The 24,947-nt window shown below is 36.4% G+C and overlaps 2 protein-coding genes across 9 annotated transcripts; both read right to left on the bottom strand.

Annotated features, from left to right (window-relative positions):
* On the bottom strand, positions 1-8,739 carry LOC136259068 (uncharacterized). Of its 6 annotated transcripts, XM_066052503.1 has the most exons (8): positions 8,649-8,739; positions 5,875-5,949; positions 5,433-5,509; positions 3,571-3,748; positions 2,301-2,609; positions 1,382-1,462; positions 1,241-1,321; positions 1-349 (listed from the first exon to the last, which is right to left on the bottom strand). In XM_066052503.1, the coding sequence occupies exons 2-8, from the start codon at positions 5,945-5,947 to the stop codon at positions 84-86; spliced, it is 1,065 nt and encodes a 354-aa protein (XP_065908575.1). In that variant the 5' UTR covers positions 5,948-5,949; positions 8,649-8,739; the 3' UTR covers positions 1-83. The 6 variants fall into 6 exon arrangements, with proteins under 6 accessions (XP_065908575.1, XP_065908560.1, XP_065908569.1 ...); XM_066052488.1 differs by lacking the exon at positions 8,649-8,739 and having other exon boundaries at positions 5,875-8,037; XM_066052497.1 differs by lacking the exon at positions 8,649-8,739 and having other exon boundaries at positions 5,436-5,509; positions 5,875-8,037.
* LOC136259104 (ubiquitin carboxyl-terminal hydrolase CYLD-like) lies at positions 8,183-19,919 on the bottom strand. Of its 3 annotated transcripts, XM_066052529.1 has the most exons (8): positions 19,773-19,919; positions 15,250-15,343; positions 12,710-12,811; positions 11,607-11,708; positions 11,448-11,549; positions 10,605-10,688; positions 9,776-10,168; positions 8,183-8,765 (listed from the first exon to the last, which is right to left on the bottom strand). In XM_066052529.1, the coding sequence occupies exons 1-8, from the start codon at positions 19,814-19,816 to the stop codon at positions 8,652-8,654; spliced, it is 1,035 nt and encodes a 344-aa protein (XP_065908601.1). In that variant the 5' UTR covers positions 19,817-19,919; the 3' UTR covers positions 8,183-8,651. The 3 variants fall into 3 exon arrangements, with proteins under 3 accessions (XP_065908601.1, XP_065908609.1, XP_065908617.1); XM_066052537.1 differs by lacking the exon at positions 11,607-11,708; XM_066052545.1 differs by lacking the exon at positions 15,250-15,343 and having other exon boundaries at positions 19,773-19,911.
* Between the last annotated feature and the right edge of the window lie 5,028 nt (positions 19,920-24,947).

Here is a 24,947-nt window from a genome sequence, read left to right as displayed (position 1 = left end):
TCACACAAATATTAAATGTATCCATACCAAGACATACACTGCATGCATTACAACAGAAGTATTACTGTATAACAATACAATGCTTAAATATAATAATAGTCAGTATCTTTGTTGTGTAGATATGTTTGCTTAACACCATGATAAGCTGGATTCTCCTGCATGTTAACATCTGTTGTAATATCATTATTGATTGGTGCTGACACTGATATTGTTGCATTTTGAGATTTTTGAATAAAGTATTTTCTAGATACAACTACAGCTATAATTACAGCTAGTGTTACACACAATGGCAGTGCAATCGCTGTTATAACAATTACAATTACAATTGTTGATTGAGATTTCATTGAATCTAAAAAATAAACAAAATGGTAAAGTGCTAGCTATGCATGCATCTGTGCGCATCCGAAATGCAAAGTATATACAGTATGTGTTTCTTAGGAAATTACAGATATTTGGTGCCACAACCAGCAGTGAACTTCATTAAAAATAACTCAAAAACATCAAACTGGTTAAAAATACAGCTAATCAAAGCTGCCAAGGTTTAGCTAACATTAATAGAATTCATTCACATTATGTATGTGCAAAAAATATCATACAGTATGGTAGTACCAAAAAGAGTTAATTATAAACTCTTGGTAGTACTGTATAATAGGGAACATGAAGGTTTGAGCTTACCAAATATTCACCACCCAATAACAGTTTCATTTTTTGATCATGACAGCTTGGCAATATTATCCAGACCCAAAAATGTCTTCAGAGCAACCCCAAACCCTTTCAACAAGTGTCTATGAAATTAAAATAAAACAACAAATTATTCTTATACTGACTGCCTGACTAACTGATTCCCCTTGTCAAGCATAACTTAACACAACGGACTTGATTTCTTAACTGTTCGACATTGCTTCAGCCTGAGACATGCCTTTTTGCCAACCACAGCAGCTACAATGGACACTCTTTGTGCCCCATTTCTTCCTCCACTAGTTACTACGTGGGTGTTGATTTGTGGTTATACGCCATTGCTTCAGTGCTTGATTTTTGTAGTGCTGACTGGATTGATTGCAGAGGTACTTCTTGTATTGTTCTACTCTTTTAATGCTGTATAAGGGTGGAACAAAGCTCAGGACAGCCACTTCACATTTAGTAATTGATAGTCACTCAGTCACGCAATTAATTTTTATATTGGGGTCCTGATTTCTCCTTACACTATGTAGTTATATTTATTTCACTGTTCATGGCTTACCACTATCATTATCATTTTTTCCATCAGTACTTGGAGTTGAAGTCGGTTTGAAATAAAAATAATAATCAGTTGTTGTGATAGCTATATATGTAAGTTGAGCAATGGTAAAAATTATGCAGCAATTTAGTTGTACATGTCTACCTGATGAACTGCTAACAGTAGATGGCACCACACTGCTGAAAGCTGAAGTAGCTGCTTCTTGCACTGAAATAGACTGAGTTCCTATATAAAATGTACTAAATTTGAAACATGTGCATATTCAGTAGCAAACATATAGATACTTGGAAGTATTGTATGTAATATATGCAGTGTTGTGCTACGTACATGTAGGTATGCATCGCAAGATGGTCTCCTTTAACCACCAATCAGTACTGATAGGAGTGTATTTTACTGTTGTTTGAATGTATCACAATGTACATAAACTATAACAAATCAACAAAAAGAAAAAGTGTATAAGATACAAAAAGTGGAATGAAAAAAAAAACAACTATTTCCTTACGTTAAACTTCTGGGTTAACAGGCCAATGTCCTAGTGACTGGACAATTCATCTTATTGTTTGCCAGCCTATGGTTGGGACAATACTATGGTCTTACCAATATTGGTACGTCGCAACCCTTCATGGGGATACCTTTGTAATATGGTAAATGATACATATACATGATTTGGGGCAGATATGTGTGTCACTTATTGAAAAAAGGTTGATCGTAGAGTACAGTACGTAGAGTGCTAAAACTGAATCTGTGATAGGAACAATCTAATTACCAGTATTATTATTGAGTCAACCCCCCTTCATTGAATTTTATACTGATGTAATATTATGTAAATTAATATTATTACTAAAGATTTATGCATGTACGCAGCATGTAAGTATGAATGCAAGTAATTATGGGAAGGCTCCCATGAACAAATCAGCAAAAACTGTCTGTCCAGTAATTAACTCATCTGTCTATGAATACTGTCCCACTAGGGACCTGTGAGAAAGCTAACCCATGAATATTAATTAAAAACGTAAAGCATCAAGTTACATACTTTTTGTATCTACATGCATACTTGACTTACGTGTTGATGGTGGAACAAATCCTTTAAGCAAGTTTGGAGAAATAGCACTTTCTTCTATTAAAGCACTAGCAGAGTACGAGTACTGTAAATCTGAATTGATGTTATGTACATTAACAGTAACTGAACGTGGTTGAAAGGCTGTAAGACTTCCTTCAACATTTAAGGAGTTACCGAACACCATCTCTTGTCCACTGGTAAGTGTAACAGCACATCCAACAATGATCTCTGTTCTACAGGCCACTTCACATGTAAACTGTATTGAAGTACTGTTGACTCTTTTCCATACAACATTATATAATAACTGCACCACTATATAAATACAATTCAAACATCCATATAAAGCATTGCAATATTAATACAATGTGATACTCATACAAGGACTATAGCTTTAGTTACATAGCTATACAGTATGTGACTGTCACAAAAACCTGCAACAATGTTTGCTACAACAAAATAAAAAAAATTAAATAGGGTGCGTAAGGTTTAATCAAGCCATTACCGTGGGAGGCAAATCTCAAAAACCTATACACCATTTATTCACCTACTCATGGAGAGTTTGAATATCTTTGCTTCATTCTTGTGGCCTCAAGGGTAGTGATGTCACATGCGTTTATTTACAATGCAGTATTTAGACCTAAACAAGTTCATCGCAAATTCTTCATGCTTTCATTCTTGTATGTGCAGAACTACACCTTGATAGACTTACCAATTCAAGGCAAAAAAATTTAAGCTAAATTCCAACTTTATACACCAATGCAAGTAAAAGTTGTCACTGTGAATTTAAGAGCCTTTTCAGTATAAATAGTCACTGTACATATTGATTTCTACATTCTTCCTACTATCAAGCATGCTATAGTTCACAATAACAGGTAAAAACTTTGGAAACTCATTCTTTGGACACTGTAGATATGTAATACTGAGGTAATAAAAATAAATCTGGACATTGTGTGAATTATGCAGGGATTTGCTGAGACAGTCACATATGTGGGAACATATTTCTAACCAGCAATGCCAGGTATGTGTGTGTATGCGTGTGTGTGTGTGTGTGTGTGTGTGTGTGTGTGTGTGTGTGTGTGTGTGCGTGTGTGTGTGTGTGCGTGTGTGTGTGCATGTGCATGAGTGTGTGTCTGTGTGTGCTCAATAGTCAGGTATAGACATATACATACACATGTGCTGGCATATACATATGACATAGACATGTACTGTATGCGAAACATGAATACATGTAAATGAAAGCACAAAATATAACGCATTAAGAACTTCACCAAACCTGGCAGAGTTGTTTGACAGTGTATTCCATTGCTAGTTTTAATACACGACCTGACTCTAAGTAATGATCCTGTTAGTGGCAGTCCTCTTAATGAAATGTTGGTGAATTTGAATCCTTCAGACATCTTTGTAATATTGAAGTAAGTGATGTTACTTTTCGCTCCCATTCTCTCGTCGAACTATACAAATAATAATACAATCATTATTTCTGTAGAGTAAAATTGCATATGTTCATGTCATGTACTGTATATCAGCTGGGTTTTAAATGATATAGTCTACTCTAACAGAGCAGTAAAGTACACTAAATAGTCACAGAATAATTGAATCCAAACTACATTGCTAAAACCGATTTAAGTTTTGATGTTCAGTTTTACATGGTCATTTTTAATATCTGCAACACAAATTGCAAGACTTGAGGAACCCTTATTTTTTCTAGTCTCCTGTCGTACTAGATTTTCTTGTACCTATACAGTCAGTCCAAAATGGCCATTTCAAAGTTTTTAAATCTCAAAATTTCAAAGGAAGCATGCTAGTTTAGTATCTAATCATGTAGGCTGTGGTAACATTTCCAGAAAAACCCTCTAAAACCACTACAACTACATGTGAGTACATTTAAGTGCAGCATTTAATACACCGATTCACAACAGACATTCCATAATGTTACAACTCTTGGCTTAACAAAGGCAACTGGATTTCATAATTTTCATCCATGCATGCATCAGTGCTAGCTGATATTGTCACTAAAACATTTACAGTAGCATGTTGTAGCTCAAGTTGATCCACTACCATCTGGAATTTTGGATAGCCTTTGTGTTACACATTCCAGCACAGAAGGATGGAGTAGTAAGAGTGTTTCATGGGTTCAAGTGCAAACTTGTGCACAAAAGATTGGGTGGATGTTGATAGCTGTTAAGTAGGTATTCCAGAAAAACAGTGACTGATAAAGCTACAGTACTGTAATCACCAGTAAAAGAGTAGGGAGGAATGAAAGAAGGACTAAATTCCATTAGAATCGGTCAAGATTCACTAATCCAATAATAGGCATACAAATTGATATTTAATGGCATTCTAGTTTCGAGGGGGTAACTAGTGTCAGATGCACTGATGTTAAGGTCAAGATTTAATAATAGAATATCTAAGGAAACTTAGTGCTCAAACAAATCCTCTATCATGGAGAACAAAAAAGGCACAATATGGACTGACAGTGGAGGATGTATAATAGCTAGAGGAGATCCATTGGGCCTTTCATTAGTTTCACGGTCACCACATTTTGGTGAACTTAGGTGAAGCCTAAGCAGCAACCCTAATAGGCAAATACTTACTCAGCAAGTATTGCTCACAAAGCAACGTGTGGTGGCTTTGTGAGAAATACCACTGTAGCTGTTGGTAGAACTGCCCCTCTCTCCCCTTACAGCATTACCGTACAACAGGAAATTTTGGCAAAAGAAAAGGTGGACAAAATTGATGAATCAGTTAAATTTGTTTTGTCAAAAATCCACTAGTACCTTAAAAGTAGGTGTTTAGATCTACGATTTCTTGATTTTCATCAACATTTAAGTCGTCAAAGCTGATGAAGTGTGCAACTTTTCCTTGCGTCAAAATTTCCTGTTATATGGTACTATTAACAGATCCCAAATCCCAGTTGTGCATCTGTAGTGTTTGAATACTTAAAAACTGACAAAGAAGCAACTCCAGCATAGTGAAAATGTGTTCAACTGTGTTGGTAGTCCAAATATGCAACTATGTTTCTCTTCATGTGCACAGAAAAAGATATTACTCTGATACATTGTAGTACAATTTGCATTATTTTCATCTACGCTAGTACAGATTGTCACAAAACATGGTATAATACAAATTACTTACTACCTGTACATTCCATTTTGCATTAAGAAATGGATCAGTTTCATTGTATGAAACACAAACTTTAAGTGTTGGCTGTGCTAGACAGAAAGGGTAAAACTGTATAATCACAACTCAACCAAAAATTGAACACTTCTTATACATGTACCTACTGACTCACTTGTCATTTAATAATAAAAGCATTTCACAAACAAGGATAATATTTGGCCCACTATAATGGCACACACAGACTTTGCTATGCTGTGGTTCCATCAGGCACTTATCAACAAACTCTAGTGCAGCAAGGGGCTAGATATGCTAGAATATATAAATCAGGGTATAGCAAGCAATGGAAGCCTTGAAACATGTATCATCTATTGGTGGCTTATAATAGTGAAATGGCTGTGTATTTATGCTGCTATCACATACAGAACACAGTACATCTATCTGTAAATTGCATACTTACAGATTCCGGCATCACTGAAGTAGAATGACCATATTATGAAGGTCAGTACAAATAGAAGATGCTTCAGAGACATTTCTATAGCCATAAAGAAATAAGCCTTAAACACACTTCAAATGATTTTGAAGCATAATAAACACAATTTATATTGTACCCCATAGCCAGTACCACTGTCACACATTAGTGGTAAATGTAAACTAAGGTGGGCCAAAACAGTGGTTACATTGTTTTTATCATAGTAAGGATGCATTGTTAGGTGTAACTAGATCTAGTACACTGATCGTGATATCCAGAAGGGGAATAAAATACTGAGAGAACATTACCATAAATGATTTGCTTTTTTGTATGAATTCTGGGATGGGCAACTGGCAACAAATTAATTTTATTTACATTATGGTGCCAGGCAAGTAATCTTGTAGTTTTAAACTTTCTGTTTATTTATTTGTAGTTATGTTTATCAGCAACAGAAGAGCAAGGTGTTGTACAATGGGTTGGATAATGTAACGCAGAAAAGGTTGTTTTGTATCTACTACGCATGACAAGTTCTTTGGTCTGGTCAAATTCATTATTGTTCAACTGTGGTAGCAACTTTACAAATGCAGTGGTTTTAGTATTTACAGTAATTTGTTGATGGTTTGTGGTGATAACACAAACAAACTTCGAGGTTTGAACAACAGCCTACTTTTAACTTGTCATACCATATAGCAGGGTTTATTTAGAGGGATTGAGTAGTATAAATGCATAAAAGATCCTGAAGAAGCAAATATTTTCCCCTTGAAATTTAGTATGGTAGCAATCCAAGAAAAATCTCCCCTTAAAAACCACTATATGGTATGAAAGTGCAAAATGTATTTAAAACCAGTGTTACATTTGAAGGATGAAACTTTATTTCAATAATTGTAGCTGAAACCATCTGTTTCCTGCTGTACTTGACTAGAGACAGTGTGTATGTTATGACATTGTTAAACTACTTTTGTCACTTGCTCCATGCATTATCTCAGTGTATGGGCCAAATTAGAAAATATTCTGATCAGGCTGAACCGTGATAATTGTAGTGTGCATCTGAAATCACACTACAATGCGAACTTTGGTTTTGCATTGCATGCAGTAGCCAAATTGTCTGAAGATGTGTTTTGTAAAAGTTGATGGGATTAAGTGTTCACTAGTTCTGTGCCAGCTGAAATGAGCTGGTTATGGGTTAAATCAAAAGTTCTCTGGTAGTTCAGTAACTGAAATCATTGAATCCACTATTCACAAGGCAGTGGATAGTGCCATGGATCAGTTCATTAAAGTTCTGGCTGACACAACAAGCCAATTTCAACAATCTTTAAAATTGCACACACACACACATCATGATCTACATAGATATATCCCATTCCACCATAGTCAACTCACTTGTAGAAATAGGAACATGTAATCATTCAATGCATATTTAAAATACACATGAGGCACACCATGAACAAGCCTATCACCAGTGTTGGGAGTAACATGTTATGTAATATTATTACTTTTGTGGTAACTAAGTAATATAACGAAATACACTACAAAAACAGGTAATACAACTTACATGTAAACAACACAGCTACAGCACGAAAAGTATTTGCAGACAAACAGCTAGCTTATAATTAATCACACTTTGTAATTAAATCACTAAAACTAATTCTGTTTTTTGCTACGTAGTTCTACTGCTAGAAGTAGATTGTGTAAACATTTACTGATCATCTGATGTCTGAGAATAAAAAGCAGTTTGTGTACTAAAGATGAACGTCCCAATGGAGGAAACTCAGAAAGAGCTAGATAATTATCACTTAAAGCACCTCCTATTCTTGTGTGTACAAAATTAGTGTCTCAAGACTATATAGCTGACATCCCCATCTTGAGCTGCATTTTTTGTACAGATGTGGTGGTGCTTTATATGTATTAAATATAGGATTAATGTATTATAAATGCATACAGTGCAATTAAGAACACATTGTTCACTAACAAATGTGAAAGGGGATTTTAGTATAAGTGGTAAGGGAACAAAATATTTGCACTCAGCTACGTAGCCCTACAGAGCAGTTTTGAATGCCAACATTCTAATTCTGTAAATAATGAATACAGATTGCTGAAAAAAAGAGTCAAAACAAGTCAGCAAACTAAACTGTTGTAGAACTACAACTTCAAGCCCTTTAGAGGTTAACACTTGAAATTGTCACACACAGATCTCTACTTGGACTCAAAGGATATGGTACAGTACATACCCTAACTGATGGAGATATGTACAGTATATCACCAGATAAGTAAAAAAGCTTTGATGAATAATCTGAGATTACTACTAAGAATAATACGAAATTCGGTCAACATTACATCATACGTAAATAATGAATGAAATAACAATTTAAAAACACAAAACAAAACAAAACTATCGTACAAGGCCTACAGACATGGGATAGGATTACCAATGATTGACTGATGCATAAAAAAGATCAAACTTTACTTTAGAATTATATGTAAGTTTTACAAAACAAAAAGTGATATGCAATATATTTACAATGTAATAATATGAGTACAAATAATATTGTAATACAATACATATACATCATTGATCATTACACACATGCATGCATACATACAGTACACAAACATACTTAATTAAACACACACACACATGTATAATACATGCATACATACATACATACATACATACATACATACATACATACATACATACATACATACATACATACATACATACATACATACATACATACATACATACGTACATGCATACATACATATCATAATATCTCCAAAATGCATTCTATTGAAATAAATAAGCCACAGTTAGGTGGACACGTAAATAGTTGACTTCCACTGTAAGATCCATCAGTAGTGTGGTGCAATAAGGGCTCCTGGGAGTAAAGGTTGTAGTAACTAAACATGTATGTAGCATCATACTTACATACAAATGAAAACAGGTATAATTGTGATAGTGGTTTATTTGACCTAGATGATAACTCATTTTGGTAAAACATAATATTGCTACTTAACCTCAACCTGTGATTTCTAATTTATGTACATTAATTTTTATAGAACTTTGCGTGGGCAAGACCAAAGGAAGAAGTGTACTTTAAATTTCATAAAGTACACTTTAGGGCAAACAGTGTTTTATTGCCCACAAAGAGTGCTTTGCGGTGCAATAAAGCACTCTTTGTGGGCAATAAAGCACAGTCGCCCATGTGCTCTAGTGCAGGCTAATAACCCACAGCACTCACGCCAGTATGACTAATCACCCAAGCTGGTGAAGGCTGATACCCCTCGCTGTGCTGAGTGGTCAATCACCCCAGCCAATACGAGTTCTACCACTGGATTGCTTTTATAGACATACCTAAATGCTTCAATGATGGGTGGGAGAGGGTAACGTTGCTGTTATGTTTGTTAATGTAAACGGGCAAGTCCCGGAGATATCACGGAAATACTTCACCATGTATCACAATAGAGTCGATTGTGGGTTATGACCCAAACCTGCCAAAATACATGATGAACGTCTACCATGCCAAACTATGGTGAACTACGCATGAGTTACTTTGTTAAACTAGTTTGTGTGCATTCAGGCTGCTAATAGTTCGTGCAATGCGTGTTACTTATGAGTCCTAATTTTGGTGAAGCTACACGACTAGAAAGTTCCATAAATCATTTAAAGCATTGCCTTGCTTGTGCTATGTGAAAAATAAAGCACTTGGCCGTGCACCTCGTGCTTTATTTTTCATATTGCACTTGCGGCAATGCTTTAACATATACGTAATTGCTATAGAAGAAAGCATTTAATTTTATAGCTATGTAATATGTTTACTACAAACAATACAACAAACACATGGATGTTTGCACAAAATACACTGTACATCCTTACAACAAACTGTACCTGTAACTGCACTCCAAAGTACAAGCCATCCACATCTGTTAGTGGTCCACGATACTTTACCACAACCTTTAATTCTGTATTATCCTTAGTTTGCACAGTTACTGAGTCTCCCAATGATAGGTTCACAACTCTACGAAGCAAGCTTTGCTTGTGTACAAATAATGAGTACCGCTGTTGATAGTCTTGCACAGCTAACAAAAGTTCTGCTACTTGTGGTGATACACAACAATAATCTTCCTTGTGACACTTTACACAAATGTCAGATGATTGGGCACTATCACTGACAACAAGTTTGTGGTCTTGATTCCATCTCAAAATTGCTCCCTTCTTGATAGAGGATTTGAATTTTGACAAAAGTGTTTGTTGTGGACAGTCTCTTAGAAGTATATATCTCTAAACAGTTGAAGCAATACAAAAGTTTACAGCATAACAGACTTGTCTGAACTTATATGGCAAATAACACATGAGCACATGAGGTCAAGTGCATTTTTAGTACCTAATTAACAACATCAGCAGTACTTCAAAGTGCTATTGGCTTGAACAACAATAGACACCAATTTGTTTGCAGACTTTCATGTAATTAGTAGGCCTAACAAGCATTTGTCAATTAGCAAAACCCTGTTGTAAACATATGTATCCATCCAAACTGCATTACATTGTATATTAAATCACGATGGTAAAGGGGTTGTGTATTTGGCAGGAAATTCATTGGTAATTAGACATTACAGAAAAAAAATATGTGATACAAGATATTAAGCTCTTTCTTTCCGTTACACAGTGTTATGTATTTAGGTATAAATGAAACTAAGCACATCATTATTATTCATACTTGCTTTAAAGCACATTCTCTAAGATATGCTGCTAGGTTACAAAACCCTCTGGTATCAGCATCATCGGCAGCTGTTGCTCCACGCTACATGTGCACACAAAGTATATGTGCATATGAGTGTATGAATGTATACAAGCATATAATTAACACTTTATTACAGCAGAAATTTTACTTCTAGAGTACCATACCTGGGGCAGATCCTAAGGTTTTCAAACCAGGTTAGACAGTTTATTTTTAAAAAGATCATACGTTTAGCCTATAAACAGCTAATTCAGTGTCTCAGCCTATTAATATCAATCATGTACATGCTAACAAAGCATTGCTGTACTCTTATGGTTTTTTAGGTATGTGCCTTACAGTATGGTAAAATACACTGAAATTCTGAAATGACTGAATTTCATGATATAGTTTTTTTTGTTGTTGTATGCAAGTAGTGTACATTAAGGTACATTGACCCCCATATTAGGCATGAAAAATTTTATAAGGACTACATGTAAGAAAACTTGTGGTACACAGATGAAATTTGAGGGTTAATATCTTGGAAACGCCTAGAGCAATTCTGCTCAAATTTAGCATGTGGGTTACCAAGCCCAAAGGGGACTTTCGCTGCAAAAATCTGATTTACAAGAAGGGCATGGAGAGTACATGATCTCTACAAGTAAAATTTTGGTTATGGTTAACATCATTTTACCACCTTCTTGGGCCTCACAACACACTACTGTACTTGATATGGATCCCAATTGGAATGTTAAAAGGCACACAAGTACATCCATACATAGCACACATATATACAAGGTAATATGTGACGCTGTACAGAGCGGTGCATATGTGTGCATGCCATACCTGATTTTTAAACATTACATCTGCATTGTGAAATTCAACCAGCAACTTCACTGCTTCCATGTGCCCATTGTATGAAGCATATTGTACAGCACTGTCACCAAACTATATGTACATATACACTTTATAATAATCACTTTACGACTGTAATAATACACTAACTATATCACGATCATTAGAACACGATCCACAATGGTTTAGTAGATAAGACATTATCTGTATATCTCCACTGCTAGCAGCCCATTGTAATGATCTAGAACCCAACTAATAAAAAACACATTCACTTAACAGTCTTCACTGTAAAGATCGCAAATAATAGGAATGGCATACACTAAGGGGATTTCTTCACTCTTAAAAAAACTTCTAAGTTACATAGAATGCTGTGTGAGCTCTCGTAAAGCTGTGCTCAAGTATGTATTATATGTGACCGACTGACCGTCTCAGCAAAAACCCATCTAGTTTGCACAAGCATGTGTATTGAGAAAAACGAAATTTAAAGGAGTTGGTGAAATTATGCGTGTTACAAAGAAATTTTAGGCAAATTTTAATTGAACCATTACTCAGGAAAAGAAGTGTTGAATTGATTAAATCTATATACCATCTTATTCACCAACTCATGGAGAGTTCGATAATCTTTTTCTGTAGCCCTAATGGTTTGCGTCTGATGTGCGATGCAGTAGACGTAAACAAAATTGTAGCAGTTTCTATAATAAAACCACCTTCATATATGTATTTATACATCTATGCGCAAGTGACTACAGGACTAAAACTACACCTTGGCTGATCTGCCAATCCATAGTGAACACTGTAAACCAAATTCCAACTTTGTAGATTAATACAAACGAAAGTTAAGGCTGTTAATGCAAGCGCCTTTAGTATATTTTTTAGTATAGTCACTGTACAAATTGATTTCCTTGCTTTTCCTACTTTCTAGCGCTGTAATTCCAAAAACTACTCACCATAATCGACTGAAATTTTGGTGAACCATTCCTTGGACTATGCAGATAATGCTGAGAAAATAAAGAGAAATTCAGATGTTGTGTGAACTAAACGGGTTTTTGCTGACATATTGCTTGTACATTTCTATTAACTTTGGGAAACACACAAGGAGAATGCAGGTTTATTGATGACATGATTTACATCTACACCCAGTAGATCATACAAATATAAGGAAAAATTAGAAGCTTCATATTAGAGTACAAACCAGAAATAAAAAGCAAGGAAACAAAGGAGGTATGTATGATACAGTGTACAGTATTAATTACCGAATCTGGAAGGTTGGGATCTAATCCAATCTCTTCTACCAAATACTGAAGTGTTGAAAAGTGCATCTTGTTGACTGCTAGATGAACTGCAGTTCTCTTTTGCTATAGTATCAAAAATACGTCACAGCAAGAGTTATAATGTTTGTATGGAGATAATATTATACGTCACAGACATTGACTACATGGCTACACTCTAGCATATCATCTAGGGTAGGCGTGTTGCACACTACAATAGTCAGTGATTAAACTACCACATACTAGCATATTATCATACAGTACGATAGTTTGGACATTTCTGGCCAAAAATATCACACCAAAACCATACTCACATACTTTCATAGCATCTTAGTAGTATTGGTGAGGTACAAGCAAGGCCAACAGTGTCAGTCAAAAATGCTTCCGATAAGTTGCTAATTTTCAAAATAGCAGAATTTTCTACTGATTGACTAACCACATAACTGCCTACCTTCATACAGGTGTAACTCAACAATCACTAAGACTACAGGCTCACTGTTAGATGTCACTTTAGCCCAACCGGTAACTTTTGGTATGCACAATGCATACTTCATGGACGTACCTGCGTCCTGCTTTACGCCCCATTTATCTTAGCAGATGGCACAAGGTGTTGATTGGCAATAGTGCTGCGTGATAGTTTCCCTATGTTTGTAATGGGAATTGTCTGAGTTTTCCATTCTGACTGGATTGATTGCAGAGGTTCTTCTCAGAATGTTCTTCCATTTGTTTGTAACACTTTGAACATACCTAAATATGAAGCATAATAGCACTTTGTTTTTCAGATAGTTGGGATATGTGTTCAGCCACAAAATAGCATGTCTGGCATTATTCTTCCTTTTGATGTGGTATGCGTGGGTTCATTAGTCATAATTATGTTTAAAAATGTAAACAAATAAGTTGTAGGAATTTTAAAGTTGGATTAGGGATCAAAGTAGTGAAATGAGAGAGGTTTATACCTGCAGATATAATAGTGGACATTTAACCTGTAATTAAGTAGTCATGAAGAATTGGGATTAAATGTCCACTAGTATATATGCAGGTATAGGCAACCTCTCTTGTTTCACTACTTTTTAGTTATTCCCTTGTTTCACTATTTCTTTTCCTTTGATCCCTAATCCTATTTTAATTTTTCCAATTTTTCCTATTACTTGCATAAAACTTACTTTAATAAATGAAATAGGGAACTATGGTATATGCATATGTTTGAGATTATAATTTTTCACACGCTAGGTATAGTATATTATTGATAACCATATAGAGCTACAGTGTGAGCTACAGTGTGACCCACTGAGCAAAAACTGGCCATTTTGCAACATTCTGTTTTGCTATAAAAACTGAGTAGAAATATGCGTGCTACATAAAACAATTACGTACGTTTCAATCACTTCGGCATGTACTGAAACAAATCTCAAATCAATAAAACCTAGATTTTCCTGTTCATTGGGAATAAGAAAATCTCTGTTTCGTGTTTGTATGGCATACATACAGTGAGTGAGTTATGGTTGCTTATTTATGATGCAGCAGAAATAATGTTTACCGTTATCATTTAATTGTTGAATGGTCTTCTTCATTTTCCACAAGAAGACGTACAGCGAAAACACTATACTTGATTGATGTGCCCTGTACAGACTGAGCCAAACCCCATCTTTGTGGCTTGTTTAAGTTGTGAGTTATGATCGATTAAATACGCACCTGTAAAATCTTTGCCGTATTGTTGCTGTACATATTGAGTTTATTCTTGTTCCAGCTGTCTAGCGCTATACAGTGTAACTCCAAGACTATTCATCACAAAAGGCTGAAACTTTGGCTGTCCACTCCTTTGTTACTGTAGATAACAAAAAGCTATAAAATAGAATTTGAGGAATGTGCGAAAACGACCGGTTTTTGCTCAGCGGGTTACATAATTATATTTGAAATTTTTAAACCCTGATCATGTTCTTTGAGGCTGGTTATTGCTATTGTTATTAGCGCTTTACAGTGACCAGCACTGAAGGTCTGACAGCAACATGTGCTGCAGCCTGATAATTTGACAGCTTGTAGCCACATACTGTATGACCTCTAAGTAAAAATAAAATAAAATTATAAACCTGAGTCCAGTGGTCAATCCAGTCCAATGATTAGTAACATCTACTTTATCCAATGCTGTGGAAACACATGCTATCCAGCTAGAATGTGGCAGTACAGCTCTGTGGTGTTGAATAAAGACCTGTGCTGTAAATTTCCTTTTATTTTAGCCAGTTTTGATACCTGAATGGCCCATAATTTGGCCCTATGCATCCTCTTACATTTAGTAAACAACCTCTCGTCTTCCCCTCCACCCCAAAAAACTATCTAAAATGGCAGGTAACTTACCTGTTGGCTATTTGTACAATGGATGCTCTGAAAGGTAAGGAATTATTGGTATAAAACTTGTGAAAATTAGCTTCAACCATTGGTGAGATAGAACACACTAAATACTTAAAACTGGCATTTCTTAATACTTTTTAATAGTCAATAAACCTGACACAGTCACATATTGTACTCACACTGTTGGTGATAGCAAAGGCTGTTCCTGCTTCATGCAATTCCTTTAGTTTAGTATTGTCACCATTTTCTGCTGCTTGTAAAACAAATTCTTCACTGCAGCAAAGAAACAACATCAACATGAATATCATACAGTTAGTTATTTTGTTTTCTCTTTGCTTTCAGATTGTTAAACTTCTAGCTAGAGACATGAGGGTGGAAGGGAGTGCCATTAGGGTTGGATGATTAAATATATATCATACAGTACAGTAGTACTGTATGGTAGGGATGTGCTGCCGCACTAATTGATAGGCAAAAATGATCTGCCTAGCTGATTCATCAGAGAATGGTTGGGGCGCAGTGGGGGAGTATAAAGGCAATGTCTTTGCTGATAATGAAGAAGATAACAAAATATGATGAATAGTGAGTGACTGGTCGGAGGGGGTGAAGAAAAGACGAATGGCAGCCTCCCAGCAAGGCTTTAAGAAAAGTGCCAGGCAAAGCACCCCAGTGTACTACTCCTAGCCAACCCCCTCACCCCAGTTCACACCTCAGTATGCACCAGCAAGACCCTGCAACTTACCAGGACCCTGCTTCCACTGTGGCGAGATGGGACATCTGAGGCGAGTTGCCCTAAGCCACAAAGACCATATCCTTGTGGTGGTAACAAATATGTGTGGTATGCCAATAGTGTGTGCGTGTGATAGTGGTATGGGGAGTAGTACTAGTACTAGTTTATTACATGTAAATAAGGTTTGTAATAAGCACTCTGGGTCAAATCTCAATATAGTGTATGATAACCCTACTGTACTGTATGCTAACAATGTGTGTAGTGATAAGACAGTACCTGCTGTATATCTTGATAACCTAAAGAAAGGTACGTACCAGTTGCAAAGGTCATGATGCCACAGGTATAAATAATTCTAAGGCAATGGGTGATGCAAGGCATGAAGCCCCACGTGGTAAAAGGGGTCAATGTCGAAAGTGGCTTGAAAGGTGTAAATGAGTAATATGCAGCTCTGAGCAGGATCCCAAAAGCATGAATGCTGACCAACCATAACTGCCTCCTCCTCATTTGATAAATTAAGGTGTCATCAGCAACCAAGGTAAACCAACTAGAGGATTCTTCACAATCCTTGGGACAACTGGAGCTAACCAGGTGCGGGGAAATAGAAAGCGGAGACTATGTCCAAGGCAGGTTAAAAGCAAATGTTGAATTTTGGGAACAAAATCTAGAGCCAGCACCATGGATCCTAGACTGTATCAAAGATGGTTACAAATGCCCCTAAAATCTGTCCCAAGTCCTTTCATGAAAGAAAATCAGTACTCTGTTCTAGAGAATCACAAATTGTCACAGAGGCCCTCAGGGACTTTTTTTAACTTGTGTAGTGACTATACATAGTAGCACAGATACAGCAGAATTCAACAAGTTGGGAGAACTTCATCCACTGAAGGTAGACATAGTACTATATGGTCAAAATTACATAGGTTGAAAACTAGTCAAACGGCACAATTCTGCAGCCGCTGAATATGCTGCATGTACACCTGATGTGCCCCAAACTGGAAGGGCATACTGTAAATGAGATGAAGCCAGTGAATCCAAAAGGAGCTTAATAAGCTCTGCAGGGACCACCCACAGGTTAGAGTTCACTAGATAAAAGTAATAGGACATCCTTTTATAAACCAAGATGATCCAACATGATCTTTCAAGTCAGCTGGCAATCAAAAATTAGTCCCATATATTGTAGCTTCTAAAGTAATGTTGTTGATAACGATAACAGGCACAAATAAAATTCCCTCAGCGATGGTGGAAGGTAGTGTTTTCATATACGCTAGAAGGGCCCAAGGGACTCCCCCTGAGGAATTTTTCCTTTCATCAGACTCCAAGATGAAAACTGACAGCCATGTTTGATGCGATAGGATGATATCTAGCAATCAAGTAGTCAGCAAACCATTTCAGTACAGTCATGGAAAGGCCTAATTGTGAAAGATTTCTGAGCAAAATACAGTAGAATGATCCAATAAGTCAAAATCTGTATGCAAGTCCAAAAACGCAGCACAGACTGATGAATCACTTTTATTGTGATAACATCTACAGCCACCCTCTGGTGACTTATCATGTTGATATGCACCCCGACCCTGAGGTGGGTGTAAAAGGTGACGAGCTTTCAAATATGCAGACGACTCAAATTGTGGGGTCGCCAATGGCTTGGGACTCTCATACACTATTATAGAGAAATCATTTAAATATTTAGAAATCCTGAAATCTGGACTCATCTAGAAAATGACGATCGACAATATTTAAGATAAAGAAAACAAGGGGGGATACAACCAAAACTATTAATTTAACACTGCTTCACTACAAAACTACACTACTTAACTACCATACTATGCTAGAAATCGGATATTTTCACTTCTGTCCGAATTATTGAGGCAAACAAAGATGGCTACGATGACTATTTGATGCACACTTGTACTCCTGTCAAGGATTCTGTGATCCCCTGTCATCCATTCATGCACAAGTAAAAAATAATTATTGTATATTTTTGAAATACATAAAATATTGGGACTCTCGTACACAATTTCAGAATTTTGTGGGGGCATTGGTGACCCCTCAACTCAGATAAAACTCAGATAGCATATGTGAGTCCCAAGCCATTGGCGACTCCTCAAGCACCTTAGAAAGCAAAATCCTGGCTAATCTCTTGGTCTCAAGCGGCCACATTGGTCGGTAGTCCATCCATTCGTCCATTACATAGTCTACACACTAGCGGTGAGACAAGCAAAGCGAGACTATGGTGCCAACTATAGATAGTCAGACAATAATTTTTTGATACAAAATAAACACAGTAAACAGAAACAAAATAAAATAAACACATTAAACAGATGAGTCAAGCTGAACATCTGCCAAGCGCAGTTCAGCAGACACTCCACAGTTCTGACAGTCCTACTGCCCCGGATAGCCAGGATGGCAGAACGGAGTAAAGAAAAAGAGATGGAACATCGCATCAGTGAAAGTGTCTTGATATAGGGTGTGCAATGCTTAGAGAGTAAATCAGCTAAGTGGCTATAGAATATAGTTGCCTCCCTACCAAGTCCACCAAATGTATAAACACAAGAGGGATAAATGAACCACACTCCACACTGTGAATCCTATCACCATAATCCCGCTTCTTCTCTAATTCATACCTTCGAAAAAGTGAGTCTTAAGGTAGCTTGGTGCGTTGGGGTGAAAAATCCTTATATCAAAAAATGCACCCTGGCGTCTACCCCAAAACCCAGTCACACGAACATTTGCACGGGTTTCATCATTACAAATAGCAGAAACAGGAGCAATGGTCTCTCCATTAAGAGGTAACAAAGGTGGTTCCACTGCAACATTATAACAGACCTCATGTAATCATCCAGCTGTCAAGTCACAAAGTTCATTATGACGAATAAAGGTAAGGCCTCCATGGTGGCAAACCATAGCATGATCTACGCTGAAGGGGGTGCCACAAACACAGTGACTGGAGACATCATACAATTGCCAGCCAAATGTAAGACATAAAGCATCCCAAAACTCTTGCTTATTTAAGTAGGATCCCTGCTCCTGAATAGGAAGAGCTGTCAGCCACAGAGAAGAACACTTCATACTATTCAAACCAACGATCCTTTGCAGCAAGGGATCCAAACGAGACTGAACAGAATCAGCAACAGAAGACAGATGTTGTTGTTGTTGTTTAAGCCAGAGAATATCATATTTAGCAGATTGTAAATTATACAGAAGTCATTGGATTGTTGCTCTATCAGGGAGGCCAAGGAAGCACTGATCTGCCTAGAACCAGAATACTGAGCATCACTATACTTTGTGAGTTCATACCTCCCAGGCGACATGGTAAGGAGAGGAGTTCCCTCTCTAACTCCGAGCAAGGATTCCTACCTGACAACGCAGGAATCAGATAATGATGAATAATATCCTCCAGAGGCTGAAGCAAATGACCAATAGATTGAACAGCTCGCATCAAAAAAATCCACTTGTGAACAACACCATGGGTGAATTAAAGCAGTGTAAGCACTATGAGGATACATCTGTGCAAAGCGAGACAGAACACAGATCTCTACTGACCACAGTTTAACTTTCTCAGCCACATACTCTTCAGCAAAACGAGATCCAATTGCAGCAAGAAAGGTGATGCTGACCATTAGCAGTTACCTGAACTCCACTCCCTTGGAATATTGCTCTTGCAGACTCTAAGAACTCAGGCTTAATAATAATGCAGATATTAGCAGCTTTAGGAAAGTAGCCATAGCGGGGACCCAGATGTAGTATGTGGTTCCATCACTGAAAAAAGGAGTGTAAATTGCCAGCAGCAGTGGCATCGTCAGCATACCAAACTTGGAATATGTCAGGCTGGCAATAACGAAGGACTTGAATCAGTGGAGTTACAGCCACCATAGATAGTACATTCTTTGTACCGAAGAATGCCAACCTACAGTGTGCGTATCAGCTCGACTCTACTACTATGCATAGACTATATTATTAATAAGCTTACACAAAACTTACTTAGCAGACCTAGCGACATTATAACAGTTAACTTCACTAGCCATATTCTCCTGCTTCAAGCCGCCTCGCCTTCAGCTCTTCTCGTTTTGACACACCGCCCGGCCTGTTGTCCCAAGTTGTGTTGTCCCCACGAGGCGCTTATTAAGTAGAAATTATTTTGTCTGCCATGGAAAATTTAGACTCCCTATATTTTGGTTCCCCCGGGGTCCCCCACTCCCACTACTTTTTACTGGCCAGGCATACTAGCTATGATCAAAGCTATTGCTATTTCTTTGATATGCCAATCACTGACATTAATAATAATTAGCTATGTTATAACCAACTAACCTGTTGTAGTACTGACTTCACTAACAGCCTAGTGTTCAGTTGCAAAATGTATTAACAACCTGATCAACACAAAATGTAACACAGTGTGGGTTCATGCAGTTTCACTCAATTTAACTTTTACAAAATAAGAGTATTTTTTATAAATAGCTAGCTAGCTAGCTGTAAACTACTCACACATGTACATATAATTCAGTATGGAAAATGATTTGTCAGTTTAACCATAGATAATATACTGACACAGTAGGTATATTATCTATGGTTTAACCCATTAAAGCGGTTACTTGTACTGAATAAGAAGTAGCTATGTGCATACTAAGCTAAGAGGTATAGCTACAGTAATTATGTAATAAGTGCCGCTTATTAAACTGTTATATGAATGCTTTCTTAGAATTATAGAAGTGAGGTGTAATTTCACTGGAATTAAGTTGAAAAATTCTAGTCTTTAGAAAAACAGTTTTTGCTGTGTGTTGTGTATTAGCTGACATTTGCCAGTACAGTAGTGTCCTTTTATGTGGCTTCATAACAGTAATTACTACTAGTGGATCTTAAGCAGCAAGAAATGTGTACAGTTGTGTAGTATAGGTATCCTCGTGAAAAATAGAGGCATACCAATACAAGTCACCATACACAATTAAAATACACAATGAAATATAGATGTACAGTGTTCCCTCTATTATCCAACCCTCTTGGGACCAAGACATGTTCAGATAATCAAAGCCCATGCATACATTTATATACAGAGCCCTCTAATAGAACATACATCTTAGACAAATACTCTAATACAGCAGTCATTTCTACTGTTCAGAACTTTAGACAACCAAGTGTTTGAACTGGGTGATCATTTACCTGCAGTGATTGTGACACAGTAATGTGTAACATAACCTTCCTGGTGATTATATGCATATTCACCTAAGTGAGTACATATACATATATACTCACCTCAGGTAGATAAGTATATACTAGTAGTTTGTGGTATACGTTTATGCCCTATATACACAGCATGATTCATTTACAAATACTGCCTTTATTTGTTCTTCAGTGTTGGAACTACCAGTCCAAAAATTTTACTTAGACTCCGACAAAACAGACCACAGGTCCCAATACTGACCAGATTTGTGGTCTGTTCTGTCTTGGTATAGGGATCAGAGATGTTTATATTAGTAGTTTCAATACTGAGTAAGGACTGGGAACACTACTTTTGCTGTAATATAGCTGGTGACTCCTTTGGGTTAAAAAAGCTGTGGAGTAGTGCACAACATTAAATTAAACCCCTGCATCTAAGCCTATTATTTATTTCCTGTACACCTGTCTTAAACCATAAGACGTATAAATCAATCAGTTAAATCGATTGTTATAGAACATCAGTACACCATATATGTGCAAAATTACAGTTTATGTTCAACAAAAACATTGGGTATGTACCAGACCGCCCAGATAAGGGAGGTTCCACTGTACTATGGTTTGCTTTGTGTTCATACAAGAAAATTATATTTTGTGACCGAAATTGCAGAAAAAGGTAACTTTTCCACACATTTTACATACCAGCAAGCAAAATGATGTTACTCTTCACTACTTATACTGATTGACTTTGCTATTGTATCAAAATGTAGCCAGATAATGTAGCTACATTTATGGAAAATTTCAGGCAATTATATGTCATGATCAAAAAGTTATGAAGCATCGAAGTTCAAAGAATGGCTTAATTTGTTTGTGTGAAAAAGGCAAATCCAGTCACATTTTGCATGACCTACACTGCAATGAAAAGAAATTTAAATAAATAAAACTTTTCAAAATATTTAATACATAGGCACATCTAACAATATCGTTCACAACATGACTTTAATTTACATACACACAACTGTACGTGCCAAGCACACACTTAAAGTCTCACATACTAACTAAACAAGTTTTAACATCTGAAAGCCTCGGTCCTGTATACAATACATATTCTATAAACAATACACCGTATAAATCATCAGCTACTACAGATCACCCTCAAGTTTTATGTGACCCGCTGAGCAAAACCCTAACAAATACATTGGGTAATACTGTATGTGCTGCAGAAAAATTCATGCATGTTTTAGTCACTTTAGTACACACTGACACAATCCTCAAACTAGTAGACACAAGTATAAGAAAAATTAGGAATTTTAAACAATCAACTAGAATATAATGCACGAATAAAAGTACTGAAACAAGCTTGAGTTATATAATTATGACAGCAAATTACTTTAACACAAAAAGAAGTGAATATCCATTCTGTGCTGTGGTGTTTCCGTAATTGAAATGTACAGTAGGGATCGATATTCACTTCTTTTTGTGTTACAGTAATTTGCTGTCATAATATACTAACTCAAACTTGTTTCAGTATTTTTGGTGCACTATATTCTAGTTCATCCCTACTCTAACTTAAAACTCCTGATTTTATCTTATAGTTGTTTCTGTTCTATTTATAGAACTGGTGATCAATCTACGTAACTAGTTTGTAACTTTGTATTATAAAGACGAAACTGTTCGTATCTCAGAAAAGTCCGTAACTAAGAATAACATGCTATTATGTCAAAGTGACTAACTTAAATGCTAGCTAGCAATGTTGTTATTGCTATCGGTTAGTGCTATGCAGTTTAGTGCTATGCAGTTTAGTGCTATGCAGTTTAGTGGGCAGAGGGGGGAGTCACTAGAGATTATTCATGGTCACTCCCCTGAGCTGTAAAAATCCATTATCACTCAGCAACTAAGTGGTAGTTATTATTAGTAGCATAAACAAGCCACCAAACAAGTAAACAGCAAACTTTAGGCTCCCTCCTTGTGCTTTCATCTAAACCAAACTTCATTGTGGTCAATAAACTACAAGTCACGTGACCAATTTGGGCTGTCTGGACAAAATTAATTTCGTGATTTGAGAAACACAAATTAGAAGATAATCTCAGTGTCACAGATAAAATTATTTGTATACACGCAACATTGTACGTGTGAACAACATGATTAGTCCAGTAAATATTATAACTGGGTTATATATACTATGCTAACATTAAGAGTGTCTATACAATCTATAGTCCCTCAAACTCAAGTAACCTACTCAAGTTATTTGGTCCACCACTATCTTGATCATAGGCTACAGTCATAACTGTGTTTGTTAATTACTACATGCTCACTAGGGTAATTTTTGTACCATTACTACCAATACTGGAAGCCTAGAGCCCTACAGAATTATGTCAGAGATTTACCTTGTTGTGAAACAGAGTAAGACACTAGGAAAAATACTTATAAGCATTGTGCAATATTTCTGTCCTGTCAAAAATGCATAGTATGTTCACGTTGAGCTGAATCCTCAAAAACATTTAATAACTCATGGATGCAATTACACATGATATTGAAATTTGGCTCATTTGTAGTACTGCTTGACCCACTAAAAATATTTCAAAATCTTGGTGTTCAAATGTTTGACATAATATTTATGGCCAGTCAAAATTTTCACAATACATTTCCTATGGGGAAGCCATATAAATAGTGTCCATTACAGCCCTTTCCTGAACTTCTAATGGAGCCAAACTGTACTTGTCTGTTGTTGACACCTTTGCTGTTACCAATAATCATCTGGTTGGCTGAAATGTTAACTCTGTTGAGAAAAAATCCACTTTTAATTTTAAGCTGTTTTTCAGGATTCAGCTAAACGTGAACATACTATAGCTGCTTTAATAAAACTCATGCACTAGCTATACTAAGATTTTCTACGAATATCACAAGCACCAAAAAAATTTTCTCAAGTCTTTGTTGTCATTGTACTTCATAAGCTCATTTTTAGACTTTTAGCTACATAGCAAGGGTAAATTTAGACAGTGCATGGAATCCTAAAGCACCCCCCTCCAAAATTTGACCTATTACTGTAGCTAGAATGCTAATATAAGCTACACTACAGGTACAATTTCATGCATTAGCAATGAAAAAACGGAATCTAGGAAGAGCAAGAATGGAATAGCTAATCTCTTCTTCAAACTATATTTCAGTGGTTAATACTCTAATTGATCAGTCAACTGCTCTAATAGAACATCCATCACTAAAACTCTTCTCATTTACAAGGAACTCTTCTTCTTTACCTGTGTATGTGCACTACCGTTATATACCAAACACATCCTGAAATGCAAATTGCTTAATCAAAAGTTACAAACCTCTACCTTACTGTGAACCATAAACATCAAGTCTTTTTGAAAGGAAAATATCTTCTTTTGGTTTAATGCATAGTGGCATAGTGAGTAATTAGCTACAAACTTGACACTTGGGTTAAAATGCTTTCTTTTAAACTAAATTCTACTGAAATCATCTATAAGTTAACAAGGTTACAGCATCTGGGGGGAAGGGGGTACTACATTCCTAAAGTTACTTGATCGAGCTCCACACATTTTCCTGTTTTAAACAGCTTTTGAACAAAACAAAATGTGATCACTGTATATATCCATTCTACATGTATGTTTCATTTGACAGTACAATATAAATCAAGTTCTTCAATTAAAATTCCAACTTTCCAAGGAGATACTTTGCAATAACCCCTGTATGAATCAGGAATTCCCATCCATAAGTAATTGCCCTTTCCTGGTAAAAATAAACTATTGAAGGCATGAATTCAGTAATATTGCTGGTTATGGTTTCATCTTTAGGTTGTTAACAAATCTAGGCTAATAGAATTCAATGTCAGAAGGCTTTTTTTTCCTGTGGGAGTATATGCCCTCACCCTTCCCAGATAGAATATACGGAACATGTTGAGTTGCAAGGGGTGCTGGTCACCCCGGTAAAATAAAAAACCCTAGCTTAGCACCCCCTTCTGGATCCGCTCCTGAATGACTACTAATA

Source organism: Dysidea avara, chromosome 1, assembly GCF_963678975.1.
Source record: "Dysidea avara chromosome 1, odDysAvar1.4, whole genome shotgun sequence".
Lineage (NCBI taxonomy): Eukaryota > Metazoa > Porifera > Demospongiae > Dictyoceratida > Dysideidae > Dysidea > Dysidea avara.
This window is presented reverse-complemented; position numbering and strand designations above follow the sequence as displayed.